Source organism: Lepidochelys kempii, chromosome 22, assembly GCF_965140285.1.
Source record: "Lepidochelys kempii isolate rLepKem1 chromosome 22, rLepKem1.hap1, whole genome shotgun sequence".
Taxonomy (NCBI): Eukaryota; Metazoa; Chordata; order Testudines; family Cheloniidae; genus Lepidochelys; species Lepidochelys kempii.
The window spans coordinates 15928994-15955490 of NC_136401.1; the positions used below are offsets into that span (position 1 = coordinate 15928994).

Sequence of the window (26497 nt, forward strand, 5' to 3'; positions counted from 1 at the left end):
ACAGGGAAGACACCAGCTTAGTCTTTCACACTGTGTGGACACTACATTTTTCAAAATTACACCAGTCTTTGTATTACCAGAATTCCCATCCAGCAGTAATGCAGATAATGCTCTCCTCTTCAGATGGCACACATGCGGAGGTCCTTCCCAGTGAGATAGGTATACCACATGTCTCTTGAGTTCAGGGCGCACACCCACTTTGCCCTGCTGTGCTACACAGAACACCTGTTCTCAATCAGGCATGTGCACAGTGTAACAGGGATGGGTATCTAAGTCCTGTAACTGAACATGTTTCTCTCTACCAGCACATTATCTTTAATCCACAGCATTAAAGGTTCACCTGTCCAGAAGTGATTAACAGAGACAATCTGGTGTTGGAAATAATGCCAAACCAACAGCAATCTTAGATATGATCCTGCTAATTGTATTAACCTTACTTACAGCCCCCGGTTATCCTTCACTGATCATCATCCAAATTTGGGACCAGTTCCAATTTTTGAGTGAAACTCACCTGCACAAAGGTTTGGAAGCGAGAGTCTTTCTTCTGCCGTGATTTGATCACCTCTAGAGCAAAAGGCTGGTTACTACAAAAGGTGGCAGTTGCGTGTTTCAGGTTCTCCTCTCCTGCTCCACTGAACTGTGTCAAGAAACCAAGGAAGCCAAATTTAGACAGAGACAAACTGGACACATGCCAACATGAGCTCTGGCACACATTGGAATTGCTCTCAGAAGGCAAAGAGGCTGCCTAGACCCACAAAATAGCCACGTTTACACCTCCTCGTCTCTAATTGATACAGACTGCCTTTCAGACTTCTTCACCCCAAACTGCCGAGGAACCCTTGGCAGCTGAGAAGATCTCCCGTTAGGCCTGCTTTTACACAACCCATTTTTCACAGTCACTGTCTTTCTATCCCTACCAAAGGCAGAATGTACTGCGAGGCATGAGGTCACTGCTGACTCAGAAGAGGAGACCATGCCATTGCTTCATCCATTGAGTCACAATCCGCCTTGGTGTAAGCAGGTACAACTACATGGATTTAAATAATGAGGGATGAATTGGGCCTATTTTACTTTACCATTGGCCTGTACATGCAAGTCCAGGGTTGCCTGTGAAACCATGTAGCTGGGCCATCCACTGCAAGCTCCCAGGATTCACATGTGATCTGATTGCCCGCCCTAAACTTCTGCACCAAGATGGCAGGTGGAGTTGAACAAAAAACAAAAAACGAGCCGGGCTGATGACTGCAAGAGACTGTGCTGAAAACCCCTTTATCTGCTCTCCTTGGCACCCACCCTTGAGCCAGCCTAGGGGTAATGTCTTCACTAGCAACGTTAAACTGCTGTCGCGGCAGCGCTTTAACATGGCTGTGTAGACATGGCATCAGCACGGGGAGAGCATCGGCGTGGTGAACAATGCCCAGCCTGCTGACGTCCCAAGCCTTCCATCCGCATACTTTGAAAGGTGACCTGCAAAGGAAAAAGGAACGTGTGCGCAATTTTTTGCTTCTTTACAATATACAGAGGAGAGCCAACAGGTTTGGGGCTTCCCTTCAGCCGAAATATCAGGTCTGTGTTACTTTCTTTTGGCTAGGGCAATGGAGAACTGGTTGGATAAGACATCACAAGAGACTGAAAACCGAACAACTGAAAAGTGAAGGAGTTTTAGCCAAACTCTGAAACTCTGAATTAAATAGGTTTCACCAGACAGCAACAGAAAGATTGACCCTTGGGATACAAGCATTTTTGGAAGGACTCAGATACTCCCACTTGGGTCTGAGGAAACTCCCACTCCAATTCTCTAGTAGTTTTATGAATCCTCCAGCAAACACACAGGGAATACAATACTTTATAGTCTCAATATTTCCAAGGTAAAAATATAAGTAGTCCAACCACCCAGCAAAGCCCATTCATCTTCTCTCTCTCTCTCACCTCCCCCCAGCCCCACTTTCTGTCCTTCACACATCATAAAGAAGCAAAAAAGGCAGACAAGTTTTGCCCTCTAAGCAGGTCACCTTTAAAGAAATGACTCACGTATTTATCTTTAACTGAATAAAGCATGCCGCTAGATAAAGCGATCAAACTCCATGTTGAGCTCCCTCCACCTTCTCACAGTCCTGTGTCCCCACCTCCATATTAGCTCCACAGAAATGATCAATTTCAGATATTGCGTTCTTAGTGGGTGGGAGTTACACCGATTTCCCTGGGGCTTTATTTACTATTTTATTGGACTCTTACTTTCAGGAATATTTACATTTCTGAACAGGAAGAAAAAGAAATTCAGTTTACCCAGGTTAGCAAGTCTTCCCCAATCTGATCAATAACAGAGGTCTCATTCCGTTTACGGACAGCTTTCATCTGATCATTCAAACCAGCTAGAGGAGGGGGGAAAAAAGCAAGAGAAAGGATAATTAATACGGTCTCAATTGGTCATTTATTTCAAAATGGGAACAAACCAAAAAGGAGACTGGATTTACAATAATAATCACACGGCAAATTAAAGTGAAACAACAGAGAAGTGCCAGATGGTAGGCTAATATTGATAAACAGGAATCATTAATAACAACGAATAATAAATAACCACTCCGAGAACTTTTCCAACATTACTTTGTCTACTTCACAAGGAGGAGAGGCTTAATGTTATTCTAATTTTAAAATGCAGGGAAACAGACACAGTAAGGTTACAGCGAGTGGCTTGCACAAAGTCACACAGTGATACAACTGGAATCCTAACAGTCCCTTACTCTCACCACTAGGAAACCCTGCTTTTCAGAAGCATCAGCATCCAAATGCATATTGCTCCCTTTAGTAGCCCTCTGCCTATGAACCCTCCTGGCCAGCGCCTGTCTGGTTAGTTTTTTCGCATGAGTATTCATCTCAGTATTGCTCTGTTTATGAAAGAGGGGGTGTATATCACCTTAAGACCCCTTGGGCATGTGCATGAGAACAAGAGTGTATCTGGCACCTTGGCAACAGATATGCTTGTGAACCAAGTGTGAAATGATTGCGTGCATGCAATTCAAGTGCCGTGTGTGGATGCCCACTATATGTGGATAAACTTATGCATACTTGCATCAGCAAGCATGTATATCTCAGGTGTGTGCATCCATCACTGCTGTCGGGAGGCTAGCAGAGCTGAAAGGCACCTCATCTGCCCTTACTGTGGAGCAGAAGGATATCCTCTAGGTTTGAAAAGATTTTGCGCAGGTCAGAGGGGGTCAGGATGCCTTCACGGAATACACGCTGGTAGAAGACCTGATGCAGAACCTTCAGAGTGCGGACATGAGCTCGCTCAGTGTAGAACAGCTCTGAAGAGGAGGAAGAGAAATACAGGATGATTACTGATTTCATGCAGTAACCCTGCATGGATTCCAACGCGGTCTATAGCGGAAGCCAGAATCTGCCAGCAATTGCATTACTTAATAAATTAAGCAGTTGAGAGAGCACACATTAACTCTGGGGTCAGGAACCTGAACCTGCAAAAAATCTCTCCCCCATCTGTGCCCTCCTTGCCAGCCCAGATTCTGGTGTACTAAGGAATCAGAAACCATGCTCAGCTACCCTAGATACAGGAATGTGCAAGGAAGCAAACTTGTTACTGAATTAACCCATCTACTTGGGGTAAATTGTAACACCTATCACCTCACTTAGTCACACACACAGCTCCACAGAGCTGTATGATTTGAGATCAAGGTGAAGTCTCCATGAGTGTGCTGGGATAGGAGCCATTCCCTTAGATTGTGCTTTTTTTCCAGAAAGCAGTATATAGTCCTCCCCGCCTCTTTACTCCCTCCCAGGATGCTGTAAGCTGGTCCTTGTTTTGCCATCTAAAACTGCTTGCTCCTGCTTTGGGACTGAGCCAGTCTAGGATCTCTGCATGTTACCTACTGATATATAAACGCCATACCAGCAGTTTGCACATTCTTGAAGTTTGCAGGCCAGAAACTACAGCTTATTCCCAACTGTGAGCCACTCAGATGAAGAAAGTGCTCATTTTAAGTGTTGGGAAACTGTAGGTTCCAGGATTTGGTGGGTCAGCAAAGAGAAACACATGAACTCACCATTAATCACTTCTTGGCGTTTGATTTCATAGGGTTTCAGCCCCAGCAGCACCTCTTGGCTCACCAGCTGCTGCCAGTTGGGAGGATCAGTCTCAGTGTCAAAATCAAACAGCTCATCCTCACTCTGAATATCCCCAAAGCCCACACTGTCCATCCTGTAGAGAGAGAACACGCCAGTCAGATGCCTTCTGATTCAAACACCGACACAGGGAAGAAAATGACAAAGTGTAGGCAGAAGGAGGGAGAAAAAACAAAACAAAACCACAGTTGAAAATTTTATGAAGAAATACTCAGGGAAGCTGCCACAAGCCTTCTGGTTAAAGATGCATTTTGGTACTTAGCCCTTTTACAGAGACCTTTATCGAAGGCTTAGCGTTCACTCTTACAACACTATCTGCACTGAGTATTATAATCCCCCATTTTACAACATGGCTAAACAGACATACAAAGAGGTGAAGTCATTTGCCCAAGGTCACATAGTAAGATGGAGAAAAGCTATGATTTTTTCCCCCCCCACCCCTTTCCACTATCTGCAGATACTGCCACAAAGATTTAGGGCTTGTCTACACTGGCAAGTTTCTGCACAGTAAAGCAGCTTTTTGCCCTGGAACGGAACCCAGTATTCTTGACTCCCAATCCAACCATTATAAGTAGTGATAATAATAATTAGTGCTTTTTATCCAGACATCACGCAGCATGGGTATTAATATCCCCATCACCCGCACTATTATCTAGGTCATTGAAACTATTTTGACCAGGAACAGATTAAAATATCACTAAGCTCTACTTTATAAGAGTGTGGCCTGGTGGACAGCACACTCGACTGGCTCTCAGGAGACCTGGGTTCAATTCCCAGCTCTGCCACTAGCCTGGGTGCACCTGGTCAAGTCACTTCATTTCTCCATGCTTCAGGCTCCATCATTTGTGAAATGGGGATAATTAGGCTGACCTCCTTTGTGAAGTGCTATATCAGGTATTAACTATAATGTTCTTATTTCCAACTAGTTCACAGCCATACTCACTTTCGGAAAGGTTTTGGTGTCCCCAAGTCAGCTAATCTGAAAAACAAAAATTAGCTTGAGTAATGGGATTTCATTCCCATCAGCAGAGCTCCAGAGTGAAATCTTTTAAGGACTGGTTTGTCGTTCTAGCCAAAAACTTGACATTCTAGCCCTGATACTGAAGAGAGTCTTCTAGTACAATTATAGTGGGAGGAAACTAAAATATCTCAGGGCAGCGTCTCCATTCTCTCCCCTTCCCCCCTGAATAATGTTCAAAATAGGCCACGCTGCCAATGTTGTTCTGCAGACCCAATGTAACTGCTTTCATTCTCTTTGCTACACTCTTCCCAGCTCCAAATCACTTGTGCCCATAAATACCTATCAAGTTCTCCTTCCTCCTCTTGCAGCTGGTCCAGAGGAGGGGATGGGAAATCAAAGACAGTGTTAGGTGTGCGGGGTGCGCCATCCACAGAGTCACTAAGAGGTGGAGCATCTCCAGACTGCTTGGGGCCTGAAAAGAGAACCGTCAAGAGTTTCCAGGAGAGATCAAAACACAAAACTAGCTTTCGGGGGGGGGGGTGGGGGGGTGGAAACCAACAATTCCTGATCTTAGAAAGAAAGAAGCCTTAACAGAGAAGCATTTAACATTGCATTCATCTGTTGTTGCAGGGCTGGGTACTTGAGCACTGAAGTTGGGGCTATTTCTTCCTCAGGATGATTAAACAATACAGTATTTTGGAAGCCAATGACAAGCCGCATTCAAGAACCCAGTGACATAACTCAGCACAGATCACTGAACAGGAAGAGTCAGAGTGTCTGAGGGCCTCAACATTAGTAACATGCTCTTAAAATGGGATGGCAATTTGCACATCCTATCCACAATACAGCATTGAACACTCCCCTCTCCAGCATCTTCTCACCTGTCTCGCTGTCCTTGCTTCCCTCCGGGGAGGTAAAGGGCCCCATAGCTAAAGGAGACATGGGATTGGCAGGAGGGCATGTCATGTCTGTGCCATCGCTAGAGGACCCACTCTGGCGCATCTTGACAGAGTCTGGTGGCTCTGGACTAACTGAAGAGACTGTGGATAAGTGCTTTGGATGGCGCTGCTTCTGCATTTCCATGGCCCTGCCAACTGAACAGAGACAGACAAGACAGATTGCCGGAGGCCTTCCTGCCTCCAGAAATCCTCAGCGAGATTTCAATGAATAATTTCATTAGCTTGTTTTGTTTTTTAAAATCACATCTCAAACCGAATGAGTCTCCAGTTAATGAATGCTAGTCAAGCTCCGATACAAGGATGTTGTTCAGAGGGTTTCTTTAGCTGACATCTGAAGTACTCTGTGTATTGTGGAGGTTGCCTAAACAGATTTTAAGTCTCATTGGGACACAGGGTGATGATGGGTACAGAGACCATCTGATTTTCAGACAGACCATTAGGAAGCAGAACGCACATTCCACAGTCCAACATACTTGCACTGCTGTCATGGCGACTGGGTCTCCTTGGGGGTCCCAGGATACTGGGGAAGCCTCTCCTCTTCACTTTTTCCTCCCCTTCTTTCTCTTTCTTTATACTTTGCTGCGGTTAATACACAACCAAAGAAAAACCAGATGAGGAATTCATTTCTCCTGGAGTCAGTTATAGATATATCTGCTACTACCTCAGAATCCTACAAGTTCAAGATAGTAGAGACCTATTCACACTAGTTGGTCTATCCCTATCCCTCTCTGTCAGCACAGGACAGTTCACAACAGTATTTAGATTTCAAAGGAGAGAGGAGCAGGTTCTAAGAGTCATTTCCTTACCCAGAGCTTTTACAGGACTCAAAATACAAGAAGAGGGTGATCAGGAGTCAGGCAGCCAAGTGAGAGAGGAACAAAGCTAACATGTCAAAACATAGACTCTTAAATCCATCTTTAGACACCCGACACCCTACAGTGGGAGCTGAGGCTGCGCCACACTGCAGTCATTAGAAGCTGCAGGCACCCAGCACCGCTGACAGGTTTCAGAGTAGCAGCCGTGTTAGTCTGTATTCGCAAAAAGAAAAGGAGGACTTGTGGCACCTTACAGACTAACAAATCGATCTGAGCGTAAGCTTTCGGGAGCGACAGCCCACTTCGTCAGATGCATTCAGTGGAGTCCACTGAATGCATCCGATGAAGTGGGCTGTCGCTCCCGAAAGCTTATGCTCAGATCGATTTGTTAGTCTGTAAGGTGCCACAAGTCTTACTGGAGGCACTCACGTTTGAAAAAGGTTGGCCACAGACTCTGCATGTGCTGCTATTACCTTTATCTTTGGCAGGAAACCAATACGCCCACGCTTCTGCTCCAAGCTCCGGGGCTCCTTGACTTTCACGCCCAGATATTTCATGTAGGTGAGAATCACATACTGCATGGTTGAACTGCAAGACAAAACGAAAGAGAAAGAGGGAAACTGGTAAAAACTGAGTTTGGAAACCTCTTAATTAAGAAGTTTGTGTACAGAGGTTAACTCCTGATTTTCAAATTAAAATCCTTCTCTGGCATTGGGGCACCAATTCCTTTTGATATGACTCAGTCACAAGAGACCAGAACACATCTTGCCCATCATAGAACCTGTCCCCTTGCAAGTGCAAAATATAGTCCCCGATACCTGCTGACTGATACATTCTCTGCAGCCGTGGTTCTCAACCAAGGGTACCTGTGCCCCCAGGTGTACCTAGACATCTTCAGGGGGTACATCAACTCATCTAAATGCTTACCTAGTTTTACTACAAACATAAAAAGCTCCAGCGAAGTCAGTACAAACTAAAATTTCATACAGACAATGACTTGTTTATACTGCTCTATATACGATACACCAAAATGTAAGTACAATATTTATATTCCAATTGATTTATTTTACAAATATATGGTAAAAAGGAGAATGTAAGTCATTTTTCAGTAACAATGTGCTGTGACACTTTTGTATTTTTAGGTCTGATTTTGAAAGCAAGTAGTTTTTAAAATGAGTGAAACCGGGAGGTAACACAAAACAAAATCAGACTCCTACTAGGTGTACGGTAGTCTGGAAAGATCGAGAACCACTGCTCTGCAACATCTAGGCAATTATTCGGAAAATGTTTTCAGAAGTTCTAGAACAGTGAACATACTATTAATGCCACAATGCAGCTAAGCGTCAGCCACAGTAAAACTTGCCCTGATACAGTAGGGCTCCATCCAGACAGATCTCTGACAGAGAACACTTCTAGAAAATGAAGTTTGCTGCTACAACCAGCAGAGGGCTATCTTGTCCTGCTCAGCAAAAGTCAGACAGGGAGTCAAGAGTCAGCACTTAGGTGAGGTGATCTTACTCCACATGCCAACTCCACAAAAATGGTACATTACCTCTTGTCCTCTTCCAGAGGCTGAGAAGTCATCCTGAAAGCGAGAGAGACAGGTTAAAGAACACAAACCAATCCCAACCAAACACTCTCACAGTCAAAATAATCCAGCACGACAGTACCTATTTGTATAGTGCCTCCTCCTTGAATCTTGACAAATCCCAGCCAAACTCCATAGGGAGAAGCCAGCAGCTTTCCCCCCCACCCCCCTTTAAAATCAATTCTGAGGCTGCAAGTTTCTTTGAGCCAACTGAAAAAATTCTGGATCTGACACTCAAGATGCCAAGAACGGAAGCCCTGGAGCTGCTGTTTAATAAGTATTCCAGAAATAAGCAATTCCACCACAGACTATCTGGGGATATTTGCTCTGGATTCATTTTCCAGTGGCCTCCATTATACTGATGGGTAATCCAACAGCTGCCAGAAGCAAACTAGGGAGGAGGGGAAAGGTGTTGACCCTGAGCTGTTTTCAGTTCTTAACTCCTTTGCTCTGCTCTCCTCAAGCCTTGAGGAGATAGAAGGCAGTCTGTATGTTACCCCCACATTCACACACACTGCTACTTACAACACCTCCTCGATTTTGGTAATTATCTGCTCTGCACACGCTCTCTCTCTCTCCAGCGTGATCCGGTCACGGACACGTTCTGCATCCAGCTTGGTCAGTTCATTTTCGGCCAGCGTCAATCCCATGCTACGCTTCTGTCTAAATAAGGAGAGAAAATAAGCGCATGAAATAACATACCTGGGTGATGTGAATAAGTGGCCTCCCAGCATTCAGAATGCTCGATGGTTCCTGTCCCACCTCTCCTACCAAAATGTTTTGTGGCCTTGGGAAAGTCACTTCACCTCTGTGCATCATTGGCCCAAGCAGTAAAGCAGCCAATACCATTTCACAGAGCAAGGCAGCTTCACAAACTGCAAATACAGCTTCATGAAACTGCAGCCTCTTCTGAGGTCAAGGGAGGCAGCCAGATTGCTGTACAATAAGCTGTGCCCCATACAGGGAGAGGCAGAGACGGGCAATAATGGCCAAGGAAGAGAGGAAGTCGGCTCTGAGCATTGTGCACTCAGTGTCTGTAACAATAAAGTGGGCATTTGAAGAGGCCAGGGCTGTCCTTCCAAGCAATCCTAGATTACCACGGAATTGCTCTGACCACACACAGCAGAGAAACAAGTAAGCTCCAAAATTCTAGAGTATTCCCACAGTGACTTGCTAACATGGAGGATTCATCTCGGCCAAAGATGAACTACTAAATCCTGGAAGTTTGAACTTCCCTGCCCCATGTTAATATTCTGTTAATATAGCAGGATGAAATCTAGTGCTCAGTATGAGCTGCAGGAAAAAAAAGAATCTACATACCTGAAATCTTCCAGATGCCTCTGGACATCTGGATAGACTTTATCTTGCATAGTTTGGATATAATGGCGGTGCAATTCCTCTGGAATGAGTTCTGGCCTTCTTTTTTCTGCAGGTGAAGGGAGGAAGAAGAGGCAGGGTTTCACTTTAGAACACTATTAGAATAGTTACTCTGTACTAGGAGAAAGCCATTCACAAACGCTTCAGTCTTTGTAGCCGTGACCTTTTACCTCCTGCTGTCTACTATGTGAAAGTGCATTAAAGCGCCCACAGTGTTAGCTATACCCAATATCACACTAAAGAAATACAAGATGTAGGTGCCCATGCCTCCCATCTAGCGTCCTATACAACAGCGTATAGAATGTTCTTCCCAATCAAACACCAACACGACCACCAACCTGTCTCTCCAAGTTTGACACACACTGTACAAATAGCAAACACACACCCGAAGAGACACCCACCGAGAGAGTTCTTTAAGAGATCCGTTAGGACGGTCTCAAACAGTAGGATCTATGCCAACGGACACTCCTTATAAAAAGGACCTTACCTAGATCTATACTGATTTCATCTGGAACAGGAACCTTCAGATTCTGAAAAAGAAAAGTAAATGTAAGAGTGAGACCATACATGACAGGCTCTTCTCTCCCCATAGGCTGATCACCTCTGAGCACTTGCAGGAGTCACAAAGGCAATTCCCTCCACTCAGAACATATAGATTCTAAGGCCATTGTGAACACCGCGTCTGAACTCCTGTATAACACAGGCCATTGAATTTCCCCAAAATAAATTCCCACAGCAGATATTTAGATAGCACTGCACCATGGAAGTGGTTTCACCTTCCTCCAAGGCATGTGTACAGACCCCTGCTTCAGGCAGGGTATGAGATGAGCCTGTCCATGGGTCTTAACCATTATGGCCAAACAGAGGTTCCTCATCTTTGTAAAGAAATACACAAAATTCCCACATTAGCAACGGTCACTTCAATTTAAGCAGCAGAATCCAACTGTACTGCAATGGACGACTGCCCGGATTATCTTGGATGTCAAATTCATTCCATTTCCTATCAAAGAACACGCTGCTCGTGAATCAGGGGGTTTCCAGAGTCCTGAGGTTGTGGCCAGCTTTATTCTCTTACATTCAGTGCTGCGATTTTAACAAGGAACTAAAGTAGTTATAGGAGACAGATGGAAGAACACCTCTGCCTGGGTACAGCCTTGGGTTTCTTTTCTGTTTTTTTTTTGTTTGGCGGGGCGGGGCGGGGGGAGGGAGAGGGGGAGAAGAGATGGTCAGAAAACCAGGAGTAACTTTTTTTTAAAAATTATGTTTGAAAACTTACTTCAGTTTTCAGATTTCTGAGCATTGGTGGCAACGCTATGACAGCGCAGTCAATTCAGCCATTTAGTCATTTCCGTTTACTCAACTATAAATAATGATCATACATTTTACACATGGCAGAAGTAAATCTCAACCCTGACAGACCACAAATGATAACCAATAGGGAAGCCATATATAATGTATAATGGCTGCGAGCAATAGATGAAACACTCTGTAAACCTTCAGAAGTTTGAGGTGACTGGAGAGAAGGCTGTATCAGCTTTAATCCACAGCAACACACAGCACATTTCCGTAGTGTTTTTCATTGTGAAGCTCCAATTACACACACACACACACAGCACCAATGAAATGCAGCACCTCTAGGTTGGAAATCACCAAATAATTGGAGTGCAGAATACTTTACAATATCTGCATAGAGTGGGGACCAAGGGAAGTTTTGGCCTACTCTTATGAAATGGCTCATGGGATCTTTCATGAAGAGACTGACAGTATTCTGGTATTTAAGACCCCCACAGGCAACAGCTTTTACCCCAGAAAACTAAAGGCTAGGTCTACCCCGCCTGGATACGAACAAAGGTTCCACAGTGCTTAGAGCATTTTTAAGATCTCTCCAGCACATCAGGATGAGAAAGGTAAAAATCAGTTTCTTGCGTGCAATTGCAGGGGAGAAAAAGGGCACACCTGTCTTGGAACCTACCGCAGCTCGGTCCAGGAAGAACTGGTTAAACTCAAGGAAGACACGACGAGTCTCTTTGGAGTTGGTCTGTTTGTACAAGTCCGTGTAAAGATAGCAGAGCTGGAGAAAAGAGAGAGAGTGAGAACTCTCCAGATTCTACCTGTGAATTTCCTCTCAAATGTTCAGAGGAGATAAGCCTCTCAAAACTCCAGTTACTGGCGAAGAACTTGCAACATGGCTGTGCTGAAAAGATGAATCAATACTTTTAAAGGCCATTTTATTTATTTGACATTTACTCAAAAGCCTGATGCACATTTGAGAGCTGCATTTTTCTCACTGCCAAAGCAGTGGTGACTCCAGACAACTCAGGCCAACCCCGTATATCTGGCCCAGCAGAACCATTCCAGAGTGACATCTTACCAGCGTTGCCGGGTCAAACTGGGACACCACATGATGCAGGAACACAGCCAAGTGAGCCGGGCGAGATTTCAGCAGCTCTATGTTCTGGAAACAGCTGCATTGCCCATTGATCTGTAAAGGCACAGACAGTCCACTTCAACTACACACAAAGGCCCGTGAGAAACCTGGAAGGCTTCATCCCAGTTGAATGGTTTCTCCTTTCTTTGGTAAGCAACAGAGCAGAACCAGCCTAATTCCACGACTCATGGACTGCCATTCTAGCCTTCAGGAAGGGCTCAGCATCAGCCCACTTCCTGGTCTTTTCCATACAGTTTAGTACTTTAAAACACTTTCACACAAGACATATAATGGAATAGAATCAAGAGCAAATTACTATTAAAACCCTTCAGTACAAAGGTATTAGAAAAGATTTCTGCTGTAGCAACACTGCAGCTTACAAAAAGCCAATTAAAGCTAGGCAATACAATGAAGCAGATTAATTTCTGGTGAGGTTGAAGTTATGGGGGAAAAAGACGGGGTAACAAAATCACAGACTATTTTAGCACAGGTTTCAGACTAACAGCCGTGTTAGTCTGTATTCGCAAAAAGAACAGGAGGACTTGTGGCACCTTAGAGACTAACCAATTTATTTGAGCATGAGCTTTCGTGAGCTACAGACTCTGAAAGTGCCATTTCCCATTCGTTAGGGCCAACAGTGACAATGAATCCTTGCTTTTCTCTCTCTCTTTTTTAAGTTTACTAGACTAGCACTGTCTGCTAACAATATGGCAGGACGTGGCCACAACTGAGGCATAAGGAAAGTGTTTAGATGTAGCTGTGCCCCATCCCAAAGAAATGGCTGTGTGACAGAAGAGCGAAACCCACCTGCTCCTGTTCAGCGTCAAAGTCGTCATCCTCTGCTCCGATGATCTGAGGTGCCAGGCGGGAGGAGGGACTCCCAATACTGGATTGAGAATCCTGGGGTGTTGAGAGTGGGGAAAAAAAAAAAAAATGCAATGAGCAATTAATGTCTCAGGGAAGGTTTCTCTTTGGCAACCGTCTATAAGGAGATGACGACAACATTTTCATTTTCAAGCAGTCACTCTTTTGGAACTCAATCTGGTCTTTAGCAGCTCCTTGTCCCATATTTCTCCCTCAGTGGGGATGTATTAGAGCTGGCTAATGGACAGACACCTTAGGTGTGACAGATAGTACAGTATCCTGCAATATCCTGGACAAACCTTACTGACTTAAGTTTAAATATTTTGGGAGTTCATTTTATTAAAAATGAAAAGGTTTATGTATAACAGAGTGCTTGTATGTAATTCCATGGTGGAGGGGGGACCATCGCCTTTCAGGATTTAAGAACAGTAGGGGTGGTTAACCAAATTCACTCAGGTTGTAACACATCCAGAGAGCTATCATCACTTGGAGAGAAGGTCACCTATACTAGTTCAAACTGGACTCTCCAAGGACCAACAGAAAAAAGGATTTTTGTAAAAATAGTCTGAGTTTAAACTGACCAGGCCTTCTTTCTGATGCAGCTAATGAACAGGACCTCTGGTCCAAGGAGGGCACCAATCTTAAGGGAAGGATTGGAAGGACTTTGGCCCATGAATGAAGGGGCTTGTTCTGAGCTGAAGCTGTGATGAACTTGTGACCACAGAAAAACCCCAGTGTGGAGTTTGAAGGACATTTCACTGGTCAGAGCCCTTGGAATCAGGGGGAGATCACTGGGAAGCTGATTAGCATGCGGGTAGGTTCTTTTATTGTTTAGACTTTTTCTGTAATGCGTTTACCTTAAGAATAAAGGTACCACTGAGCACTTTATAAGCAAGCACATTAACTGTGGCAATTACACAATTTACTGTCTGTGAGGAGAAAAGTAAAGCAGTCCAGCTTAGGCAGCCTGACTTTGCTGGGAGCTTAAAGTGTAAGCAGGGAGCTGTTCAGTCTGGTAATACCCCAGTCAGGAGAGAGAGAGTTGCAGGTCTCCCCCCATGTCCAAGAGAGCTGTCAGCCGAAGAGCCTGGAGCCTACAGCTGGACCACAAGGGGGAAATGCAGGTTCCTGAATTGTGACATGAGGATCTTCCCCCTCTTAAGATAAGAATGCTCACAAAAGCCACAATTAGCAGGTTTCAAACCCATAGTCTATGTAGCCTGTTTTTGTACTCTCTGAATGTCACCCATCAAAGCGAGACTGCCTCCAACGAGGCACGCTGCGAGGTGGTATACGCCTAGCAACTTCTTTCTGCAAATGGAGGCTTTCGACTCGCAACAGTTCCCAAACTATAGTGGTTCACGTATCGCTCTCTTAAGAAGCCTGTTGAGAGCTGAAGGAGCATCAAGCTGACATACCACCAGCGGCCCACGCACCGCAACTGGGGACCCAAGTGAGAACTAACGGGAGAGCGAGGCATGCCCCCTCAGAATTCTTCCTCGGGAAAATTATTCATTCGCGTCACCAACGACGACTGCTGACCAACGCTTCTCTTTTCCCCATTCACAAGGACATCCCCGATGGTCCCAGTCACACAGTGATTGAGTGTCCCAAGGCAAGAAAGCCTTCCTCCATTTAGGGTGGGGCTGAAGGAGTACAGACATAGGTGACAGCTCCTGCCATTTGAGAGACAGCTGTTTTACAGCAGGATTATACACTTCTGATCCTTTAATGGACCCACTTTTAAACTCCATAAACATTTATTTGGCCAATTAAAGTTTCCCGCACAATTCTTAATTGCATTTTATTTTCTAAGGCAAAAATTCAATTTATGTTCAATTTAGACAACAGGGGGCAAAAAAAAAAAAAAAAAGATTTTAATGGACTCAATACAGAAGCAGCAGCTACCGTCACACTTTGGGTTTTGGACTCACAGTATCTTGAATCTCACTCTTCTCTGGACTCTCCTCCAGGTAAATCCGTTCCTTCAGGCCACTGCGGGGACTCTGGGAAGTAAGGAAGGGCAATTTCTGGTGAGTGTCAGCAGACCCAGAAAAATAAGAACTGTAGAGTATGTTCTTGAGTAACAGACAAATTTTACATGGCTCAAATTCAGTGGACTGCTAAATAACTTTTCTTGCCTATTTCTGGCAGCTAAGCCCTAAACAGACACCAACATACACACTATCTAAAACCAGTAACTTACTATGTTTCTAGGACACATGAAAGGAACTGAGTAAATTAAGCTAATACTGACAGAATTTCTTTCATTACAAAGGCTACTACCTCAAATGGTAATTTTGCCCTGCCCAGTCCCCTTAAAATGCAGGTCTCACTGATGTTATATTGCAGTAGTTTTCAGCCTTTTTTCATTGGCAGACCTCAAACATTTCAAATGGAGGTGCGGACCCCTTTGGAAATCTTAGTCTGCATATCCTCAGGGGTCTGTGCATCACAGGTTGAAAACCACTATTATATTGCATAAAAACAAGAGGGAGTGAATGGACAATCTTGATCTTTTTTCTGGCCCCCGTTCCTTTAATTTCCAATTGCAGGTAGAAGCCCGCCCAGCTAGACTCCTACGTCATTGCTAATAATCAAGAAAAAAAGGAGAGGGGCCAGGTGAGATTTTTCAAGCATCAAACAACAATACGATTCCCACTCTTCCCTGACACCCGCAAAATGAAAGGAAATCCATGCCACAGTTCCCTTAATGACAAAGGCCTTCCACCTAATAGGTGAAGATTTTGAAGCCTGTGAAAACAGAAGGCTATAATGGAAAGTCATTTGCTACCCTAACTATAAGGGGTGTGACTACCGGTGGCAGTCATAAAAAAAACAGAAAAAACAAACCAAAAAAACAGGCCCCCTTCAAAGCTTTTCATTTCTTGGGCTCAGCTCCCTTGTAAGGGTGGTAGAACCCCAGGCTCACCATTCCCCTCTATAAATCAATTTTCAACTCTGCAAAGATTGTCTGTTTCAGGAGCTTTTGTCCAGAGGTTTTATCAAGTCTTCTTTCAACTTTACACTTCAGTGAGATTTTGTTAATATAAGCCTAAAACTGGAAACACAGATTACCTGATTTTGCATGGCAGTTCTCTCTCATGGAAATCAAATTTACAAAACTATCAAAACCCCACACAACTCACTAGGACGTAGAAATCATCATACCCCCCCCCCCCCAATATGAAGATCAGGAAACTGACCCATAAGTTTTATAACAGCCCCAGTCCCAACTCCCCGGTACTATCCAGGCAACACATTAATTAAGGGTTAAGTGCTAAAACAGTATAGCAATGGGGTCTTATTAGTACCTAGATAGTTAGCAGACTGATTAATAAAAGAAAAGGCTCTAACTACTGGTTAATGACTGGTGTGTATCGGGTAGGAGTGATGCTTTTCCTCACACTCATGGCAACTTGCCCTGTGAGGCTGTCTGAGTCATTCTAACCACAAATGGAACATTAACGTGTTCTTCCAGATACTGTAGTTTGTCTCTCATTTCTGTAAGACACTGGCATTCATCTTTCTCAGCCTGGTAACAGGGAATGTGCCAGGAAAACCCAACCCTGAAAAACATGGTATTTTCTTTTCCCAGTGTCTCAGGGAAGACTGGCACTGCAAGCTTCCTCACAGCAGCGTCTTTGGTACATCCCTCAAAGCACTGTTCTAGTACTGTACGTGTGCGAGAGAGAGAGAGAGAACATATGCATAACACACAGAGGACAAAGCTGTCAACCTAAAACCTATGTTGGGAAAAACAAACCCAAAGGGACAAAGGTGGAGCTTCTGAGCTACCCTATACTCACATCAGCAATGTCACTGTTTGGCCGGGAGCCATCACCACTGCTGTAGTCTATTTTGCTCAGCCCATCCCCACTCTCTGCTTCTACTTCACTGATCTGCAGTGACTCCGTCACAGATCTGGAGGACAAAACTCCATCCTAAGAAAGAGAAAATATATTAAGAGACTGCCCAAAGCAGGGCAATGAGGTGAAAACCAGATGTTTAAAGAGCAGAAGAACACTTATGATGACAAAGCCCTGGCTAGGATGATTTAGTTGGGGTTGGTCTTGCTTTGAGCATGGGGTTGGACTAGATGACCTCCTGAGGTCTCTTCCAACCCTAATCTTCTATGATTTTATGCCTCTATGATTAGCTCAAATTAGTTCAAAATTTTACGTCATCTGCTTGATCCATAAAACTCCAATCTAAAGTGGCGGGGGATGCTTTTCTAAGAAACATCAAGAGCAGAGAATGTTCATGTACAGCCTTACAACATGCAAGGGGGAAAAATTGGCTTCACTGGTCAACTGGCAATGGGGAAAAATCCCTTCAGTAAAGACACTATTTTAGAGCTTCAAGTAATTTATTCTTAACTGTAAGGATATAAGAACATAACATAACATAACAGCCATACTGGGTTAGACCAAAGGTCCACCGAGCCCAATATCCTGTCTTTCAACTGTGGCCAATGCCAGGTGCCCCAGAGGGAATGAACAGAGCAGATAATGATCAAGTGATCCATCCCCCGTCGCCCACTCCCAGCTTCTAGCAAACAGAGGCTAGTGACACCATCCCTGTCCATTCAGGTTAATAGCCATTGATGGACCTATTCTCCATGAACTTATCTAGTTCTTTTTTGAACCCTGTTATAGTCTATAGGATAAATTTTACAGATTTCATTTCACTTTTACTTAAGATACAGAAACAAATTAGAGATCAAATCACGAACATACAATTATATCTTATTGCTTTAAACACAGCCTCCTTCAATCTCCTAGGACTCAGAGGAGCTGTGCACTATAACTTCTGATTAAATACAGTAATATTCACCATATACAGAACCTGTAAGTTATCAACTTTGTGAGCCTAATTGCAAATTTAAAAAAGCAGTCACTTATGCCTGCATCTTGACAGCTACGGAAAGTAGGCAGTGGCAAGTCTGCTTGTGGAAATTGGCAAGAACATGGGAGGGAACACCCTGCTCCCACACACATACAGCTGTCCCTATAGCAAGTCCAGCTGGAGTTGACCGATAGGATTCTCAACACTCCCATTACCTGAGTAGAGCCTGTGGCTTTGGACAGCTGCTCTTGCAGCTGAGGGATGTGCTTCTTAGTTTCCTGTATCTCCTTAAGCAGTCGTGGGGTGGGTGTTCGGCTGTAATCTTCTTGCAAGGACTGAAAAGTTTAATGAGCATTTGGTGAGCTATCCCTGCAACACTGAGGCCTAGAGCTGCAGTCACTGACTCATCTTCATACCAGCGACATGTCTATGAAATACTAATTACAAATGCCATTAAATGGAATTATTTGTACACCCATTGCTGTTGCAACTGGGTGCTGCAGCACCTCTATTAATACAGAGCTCCTCCCTCTTCTCCCTGATCTAACTAAGAAAAAACTCCCAGTCATAGCCATATTCAGACAGACATATTCACATAGTTGCTCAACTAAAGAGATACCTCTGGCTATGGTAGAAGGTGTCAGCAAATTCGGAGCTTAATCCTGAGAAGTGCTGCGCACCCACAACTCCTGTTTTCTCCAACAGGACTCTCAGATGCTCGCATCTCTCAGGATTAGACCAGAGGGGATGGGAGGCACATAGATGCCTCCCAAAGAGGAGACTTCCTCCACTCGTAAGCATTTAACAGTCAAGCATGAGCACCTTGACAGGTCTCCGCTGTTGCGCTGGGATAGAGGCACTCTCTTAGGCAGTCACGTTACAGACCACATGGAAATTGATCAAGACCTTACTAATGAAAGATTCAATAGCTGGTCTCTATTTTCTTCATCTCTTCCCTCTGCAGGCCCAGCCCCCTCGTACCTGCAGCCGCTCCTGCTCTTTCTGCAGCATCTTTCTCAGAATCTCCACTTTCTGGTTGTGAACAATATTGTTCTCCTCCTGGGAAAAATGGAGAGAGGTTAATGAACTTGGAAAGGAATATATGGTGATGCTCACTCACCCCCCATCTTAAATATAGGGTCTCTACAAACCCTTCCAAATGGGTTCATAAAAGTTTCCTCAGGTCACTATCCTACAGTGACTGTGTACACCCGCCTCTCTATCTGAACATAGCTGCCACAACTCTTTCTTAAAAATTATTCACCCAAACCAGTTACTCATTTTCTCATCCCTAAATGCTTGTGTTTCTTGCAATTGGATGCTAATAAATGTTATGGAATGGCAGCCATGGCTAAAGCCAGCCATAGTGCAAACATCCATCATGCAATTTTCTTAGCAAATCTCTAAGTGGTCGGCAGTGCCTCCCTGCTATTCCAGCCCTGCTCTCTCCACATAGACATGATGCTTAGCTGAATGGTAGTTTGGCCATTGGCAAGCGTCCACTATGAACACAAATTCCATCTGATCAAGAATGGAAAACAGGTCTCCTGAAACTGAACATTAGCATATTTTCCCATTTCACAACCAACCCTGCTCCCAAGGGCCCTTTGAATCTTACCTCCATCAGCACTGGGCTAGTAATCCTCTCTGTGTTTCCAGATGTGCCAGGCGAATGGGGAGATGTCATGATGGGAGACATATGCCCAAATACTGCTGGATCCACTTCAGAATCAGCTAATGGAATCTGGGACGACCCTGGTGGGCGCCCCTGCACAGTGAGAGCTACATAGGAACCCGCTGTGCAGAGAAAGAACAATTCGTATTTCACATACATTTACACTAGACTATTCATGGCCCTTTCTGTCCCCGAGACAAGTAGCAGACTACACTTCATCTGTGAATCTGTCAAATGGTGTTTACTCACACCAAAGAGTCTGAAAAAGCTGTTCGCTCCACTCCAGAGATTGCTTTTAAAACTTCAGGTAGCCAAAATCTATCAACATCAGTTAAGCAGTGACAAAATACTTTTAGTCCGCTAGACAAATCTGTGTTTAGGATACATGTCTGTAGTCACCAAAAGAATTAAGATAGGCTACCTTGGGAAGAACTAATAACATCTGTTTCCTGCATGAAGGAACCAGCCCAAACTCCACTATCCCTTTATGACAATCTACAGGAGATACAGCTTGAATGACAACTATTAGTCACATACAAAGGCACTGACACTTGAAAGGCAAAACAAGGGGAGATGCAGGAGATGGGTTGCGGTGGGGGGTAATTTCAGCCATTGGACAATGGTAGAAAAGAGAGCAAAATTCTATCTGCTGACGTATGATTAAACCTTTCCCCGCCCTTCAAAGAGATTTTGAACTCCACTTTACTATTTCTACTTTGAACGTACCCAGCACTATCAGACAGGTGGAATAATGGTCAACAGCACAGCTAGACTCCACTATTAACTACCTGACGGCTAAATTGGTAGTCTGACCTCTTAAACAGTCATCCCTTTAATGGTTTCAAGGAGTACATTGAAAATAAGCAATAGCCTGCATTAACTTACACTTTATCAGCTTCACCACATCCCCATGGTTTGAGTTTGTTACAAGAGTCCCATTCACCTGGGGGGGAGAAGAGAAGAGGAAGAGCATTAAACTTTTTGGTCTCTGACCTTGGAGAAACTGCTCTGTCATGTCTCAACACAAACTCGGAGAGAAGCAACTAGACCCATGTTTGCTCTCACTTTCTTCATGCCCTTTAATGTACTAACAGGCTACTCCCACCTTTGGATGTCACGCTACAGAGAAAATCTGATAAGCCCTCCTTCTCCCTGTAAACATGTTAAAAATGCAGTGTTGGTTTGAAAGGAGAAATACGATGCTTCCCCTATGCTGATGAATCTCTTGCACAGGGAAGCAGAGGCCCAGTGCACTAGAGCAAATCTTGGTGAAGAAAATAGCAGGGAAGCAGAGAAAAAAAAAAAAAATCTAGTCTTGGCTCATTTAACTCACTAGTTAATTCACTGGGGTTGAAATTCCAGCTGGACCAGAGTCAGTGGGAGTTTTGCCATTGACTTCAATGGAGGTAGGATTTTTGCACTGGTTCCCTGGAGGATTTCACAGCCAAATACCTAGGTTTCTTATTTGTTTGTGACCAAAAGGAAGCCTGGATTTAGAATACAGGGGGGAAAATCAAAAAGTGTGTTCCAATTTACAGCTAAGTATCATTGGCTCTCCCTCTCCCACTCGCCACATTTACTGGCCTTTCACAGTTATTACACGGTTACTGGCTAGTATTGAAATAGGAAAATAGATTTCTCAGATCTAGAATATGGTAGTAACTGCTATTAACTTTTGACAAATGCAGATATTTTAATGGGGACTCCTGAACTGCACATTTCTCCAATGCACATGATCCATTTAACGGATTACACTAAGCACCCTTACCTTGATGATTCGATCACCTGTCTGCACTCCAGCCCGCATAGCTGCTCCATCTAGAGAAGGAGAGAATTAGTCATTTACAATTATATCCAGTAATTTTCCATTTCAGTGACGAGAGAAACATCATCCTCTTTCTAACCCCGTACAAAAACCATTCCTCTCATACATGCCCTCACCCCCCCTCCACTCCCCCAGAACCCAGGTATCCACAGATTACGATCTCATGAGTCTCCAGATTCCAGGAGTTATGGTTTCACCTGATTGCAGGTGACACATCATTATCACAATCCCACAATATTATAAACACAGACCTCATTTATTTCCTGGCCTGCACAGGATATGAAACTGCTTCTGATTAGTTCAGACACTGGAGAGGGGAGGCCCCATGCAGTGCAGCAATGCAATGCTACTCTTGTCCTCATGCATCTGATCATCCATCTGTGATGACTACAGCTCCCTGCCCTAGAGGATTACTTTTAGAATCTTCTCCCTACCCCTCTCATGCTCCTCTGCCCTAGACAGAAGCCCTGTGCACTACTGTCTGCTAGCATATTTAGCAAGTTAGCTTACCTTCTTTGACTGACTGCACAAAGACTGGATTGTCTCCACTAACTGTCAGCCCAAATCCATTTTCATCCCGCTGGATAATAACACAACGCTGAACGAGACCTGCACAAGTAAGGTGGGGAAAGGGGAGAAAAGAGAGGGGAAAAATACAAAAAAAAGACACAAGCTAGGCATCAGTCCACAAACTTATCTTGCTAGAACACCGCAAAACACTGAGTGAAATCTGTGCTAGAAGAAACAAATAGGGCATCAGTCCAGAAACAAACAAACAGATACGTATGTCAAGACAGGTCAAGCTCACTGAATTGGTTACACGACAGAGATCTATAGCAGAGATGCAGACAGTTCTGGCACATCAGACGAGACTGGAGGTAAAAGCAACCTTTAAGAAAAGCAACTATGAACACGAATCATTGTGCACAATCGCCCCCTCCCCATCCCAATAATTCCCTGTACACCACCTGTATCTGCCATACATAACAAAGAGTACCAAATAATATATTTACATATGACCAAATTAACACAGACACCCCCACAGATAGCTCAAACTAAAGTCAGCAGACTGTGCTGTAAACTTTTACAAATCAAAACAAGTCTTCATAGAAACATAGGGCAGGCAGGAACCTTCAAGGTCATCTAATCCCTCCCTCCATGCTAAGGCAGGAGCAAGTAAACCTAGAGCAGTGGTTTTCAACCTGGGGTCTGCAGACCCCTGTGTGTCCACAGACTAGGTCTAAAATTTCCAAAGGGGTTTGCACTTCCATTCAACATTTTTGGGGGGTCTGCAAAGGAAAACAGGTTGAAAACCACTGACAAGTGTTTGTCCAACAAGTTCTAAAAACCTGAAAATGATGGAGATTCCACAACTTCCCCTGGTAGCCTATTCCAGAATTTAACTATCCTTCTAATTATAATGTTTTTTCTAATGTCTAATCTAAACCTCCCTTGACGCAGACTAAGGCCATCACCTCTTGTCCTACCTTCTTCACTGGATGTAGAGAACAATTGGTCACCATCCTCTTTCTATCAGCCCTTAACATTTTTGAAGACTTATCAGGTTCCCCCCTTCAGTCTTCCTTCCTCAAGACTCAACAGGCTCAGTTTTGTTTTGTTTCTAACTTTTCCTCACAGGTTTGGTTTTCGAAACCTTTTATCATTTTTGTTGCTCTCCTCTGGACTCTCTCTCCCATTTGTCCACATCTTTTCTAAAGCATGGCGCCTAGCATTGGACACAGTACTCCAGCTGAGGCCTCACCAGTGCTGAGCAGAGTGTGAGGATTACCTCCCATGTCTTACGTACAAGAGGTCCCTTAATACACTCCAGAATATTGGCCCTTTTTGCTAATTGTTGACTCATTCAATTTGTGATCCACCATAACCCCCAGATCCTTTTCAGCAGTATTATCCCTCACACAGCCAGGTCGTCCCATTCTGTAGTTGTGCATTTGATTTTTCTCTCCAAAGGGAAGTCCTTTGCACTTGTCTTTATTAAGTTACATCTTGCAGATTTCAGATCAATTCTCCAATTTGTCAAGGTCTTTTTGAATTTTAATCTTGTTCTCCAAAGTGCTTGTAACCCCCATTTGCAAACCCCACTCCACTGTCTGAATAATTCTTGAAAATACTGAATAGTACCAGACCCGACTCCTGCAGGACCCCACTAGATACACTCTACCAGTTTGACAGCAAAAGTATGGTCTTTCAAGCAGTTGTGCGTCCACTTTATAGTAATTTCATCTGGACCACATCTCCCTACTTTGCTTATGAGAAGGGGGGACTGTGTGAAAAGCCTTACTAAAAATCAAGATATATCATGTCTACTGCTTCCCACCCCCACCCACTAGGCCAGCAACCCTGTCAAAGAAAGAATTAGGCTGGCTTGGCATGATTTGTTCTTGACAAAATCCATGGTGGCTACTCCTTATAACCTTATTATCCTCCATTTACAAACTGATTATTAAATAATTTGTTCCAGTATCTTTCCAGGCATCAAAAGTTAGGCTGACCGTCTATAATTCTCCAGGTTCTCTTTGTTCCCCTTTTTAAATATAGGTACTATGTTTGCCATTCTCCAGTCCTTTGGGACCTCACACATCCTCCTTGAATTCTCAAAGATAATTACTAACCCTTCTGACATTGCTTCACCTAGTTCCTTAGGTACTCTAGCATGAACTTCATCAGGTCATGCCCATTTAAATACATTTTAGTAATCTAAATATCCTTTATCCTGTTCTTTCCTTGTTTCATGCCTCTCTGCAAACCAACTACCCTACCTCTGGAGCTGAAGAATCCCATGGGGTTATTCAACAGAGCAGAGACAGGGCAACAGCAGTAAAGGCATAAGCCATGTCTATTTTGGCCTGCCAGCACTCGGAAACTAGTAATATCCCATTTCCCATTGAGTGGCAGTGATCCCGTGATCAAAGCAAAGGGCCAAAAGCTAGGAAATTCTAATCTCTGCTCTTCCTTCAATTTGCCGCGAGACCTAGGGCAAGTCACCTACTTGTGCTGTGGCTTAATGTCTAAATCGGCAGAGTGGGGATATAAATACTGCTGCTGAGATTAATTTGTTTACGTTTGTACAGCATTTTTTTGGAGTTAAAGTGCTATGGACGTCTAGTGTTCTCTTGGAAATGGAATGAAGAAAAACCAGACACTTCTTTCACAGGTGAGAGGGAAGCGGCCCATTCATTCCTAGTTTTCTCTGCTCTGAGTACCAATTCTTGCTAATTGTGGTGAGAGTCTCCAATAAGGACACCTGCCCACTGAACCCAAACTCATTTTATATACTCCACTAAACAACTTTAGATTACTAAAGAGATGAGCTTCATCACATTTGTGAGCTTGCAGTCAAAGGTTCCATATCCCTCCCATAGCCAATCCTCTGAGCTATCCACCACCCTTATTAGTTAATATATAAACTAACAAACAACAACCAGCAGCTCTTTGTATTAGACTACATAGTCTTTGTGGTAGAAAGTGCGTTCCCTGAATGTTCGTACACTGAATAGCACAATAGGGCCCTACTCTGATGGGGGACTTTAGCACTTAGTGTCATACAAATCATCTTTAAAGCATTTTACACTCCACCAGTTAACAAAACAAGGGACCATCCTTATTTCCAAACATTCATTCTACTTGTTCATTTACGCAGCGACACCAGGCAAGACTCTTCTGCTACAGGGAGCCAGTGGGGGGAGATGGGAGTTTCTTTTCCAGCATCATTCAGTGTCCTAAGGTTGTGGATATTTCTTGTGGGGAGGGAGGGAGGGAAGGAAGGAATAAATAGGGCGATGAAAATATTATCCCAGTAGGAATTCTGTTGGAAAGGATGAGTGGTAGTAGGGTGTGAAGGAAACCTTGGACCCGATCCTGGTCTCTCGCCACTTTTTACACCAGCGTAGCTATACTAACTTCCCTGGGAGTTACTAATGTAAATGAGGAGTATAATCAGAACACGCTCCGCCCTGTATTGTCTGTGGTGCCAGAACCACTGCAGCCTTCTACTCACATCACCATCTAGCAACAAATCTTTCCCTCCACCCCAAAGCCAAAGCCCTTATGTTTTCCTCAGTGACAAGCAGCAAATTGATGGAATGGGACCAAGAGAGGGGGGATGAGAAGCAGAGCTAAAGAGAAGCACTGAGCTTTACACCCCACATTTACTTCCGTGAAAGAATATCCCTTTCTTTCGCTCACCTCCAATTTCTCTACATGACCAATCTTCTCTCAGCCTCACTTCACAAGAATGATGCCCCAGGGCAGGGTGTAGGAGAGGGAACCTGTGCTATTTCAAACAAACAGCTCTTTTTAAACTCTGCTGCCAGACCTTCAGGTTTTATGAAAACAGGTAGTCTTTCTACGAGTAAGAACCTTCCCAGTTTAAAGGCACAGCATAATCTTGCCAATGCATTGTCCCTTTATTTCTTGCATGGGTTGGCTTTTATTTCTAGAATCAATAATACTGGAGATGGTTCTACTGAGGAGTTTTCTCGCCAACTAAACCTGGTGCCAAATGCAGAGTAATACATAAGGGAGTGTAATACGCTACCTGAGAGCTTCTTCCTGACATGTAATTTACATCCCAAGATGGTCTTCTTTGGATTTTACAGATACAGAACAAGCCAGCAGATGAATGGCAGAGGAGTCCAATTAGGACCACAGCGGTCAGAATTTATTAATCACCATCTCCTCCCTACAACCATTCACAGAGAAAGGTGCTCCCGATCCTTTCCCTAATCTTAAGTAGAGCTTGACATTAAACCGGAACTCGAGTCTTCGCTTTGAGTACTGGATATCCCACAGCTAGCTGACAAAGGTACCAATATCACATGTGCTGGAAACAAAAAACTGATCCCATGATCATTCTTTATGGGGTTTCTTGTTTGTTCCTTTGAAAGACCTCATACTAGCCACTGTCAGAAAGGATCCTGGACTAGCCTGGTCTAACCCAGTTTATCAATTTCTATGCCTGTGCCAGGGAGGGGAACAAGAGCAAGACTCGACTGCATTG

At 44.0% G+C, this 26497-nt stretch overlaps 1 protein-coding gene across 3 annotated transcripts in view; it reads right to left on the reverse strand.

The window, feature by feature from the left end:
• The window catches only part of ARHGEF12 (Rho guanine nucleotide exchange factor 12), a 104116-nt gene that overhangs the window by 26625 nt on the left and 50994 nt on the right, over positions 1-26497 (reverse strand). For all 3 annotated transcript variants that reach the window (XM_073320749.2, XM_073320752.2, XM_073320750.2), the window contains 24 exons: positions 21988-22086; positions 21421-21470; positions 20538-20595; positions 19596-19774; positions 18959-19036; positions 18193-18312; positions 16939-17073; positions 15064-15135; positions 13073-13165; positions 12209-12319; positions 11810-11908; positions 10325-10367; positions 9781-9886; positions 8986-9123; positions 8425-8457; positions 7346-7460; positions 6531-6636; positions 5980-6192; positions 5438-5570; positions 5081-5116; positions 4059-4213; positions 3159-3305; positions 2287-2372; positions 512-637 (listed from right to left, as the gene is read on the reverse strand). In XM_073320749.2, coding sequence (XP_073176850.1) covers positions 512-637; positions 2287-2372; positions 3159-3305; positions 4059-4213; positions 5081-5116; positions 5438-5570; positions 5980-6192; positions 6531-6636; positions 7346-7460; positions 8425-8457; positions 8986-9123; positions 9781-9886; positions 10325-10367; positions 11810-11908; positions 12209-12319; positions 13073-13165; positions 15064-15135; positions 16939-17073; positions 18193-18312; positions 18959-19036; positions 19596-19774; positions 20538-20595; positions 21421-21470; positions 21988-22086 — 2531 coding nt within the window. The remainder of the gene's footprint in view (positions 1-511; positions 638-2286; positions 2373-3158; positions 3306-4058; positions 4214-5080; positions 5117-5437; positions 5571-5979; positions 6193-6530; positions 6637-7345; positions 7461-8424; positions 8458-8985; positions 9124-9780; positions 9887-10324; positions 10368-11809; positions 11909-12208; positions 12320-13072; positions 13166-15063; positions 15136-16938; positions 17074-18192; positions 18313-18958; positions 19037-19595; positions 19775-20537; positions 20596-21420; positions 21471-21987; positions 22087-26497) is intronic.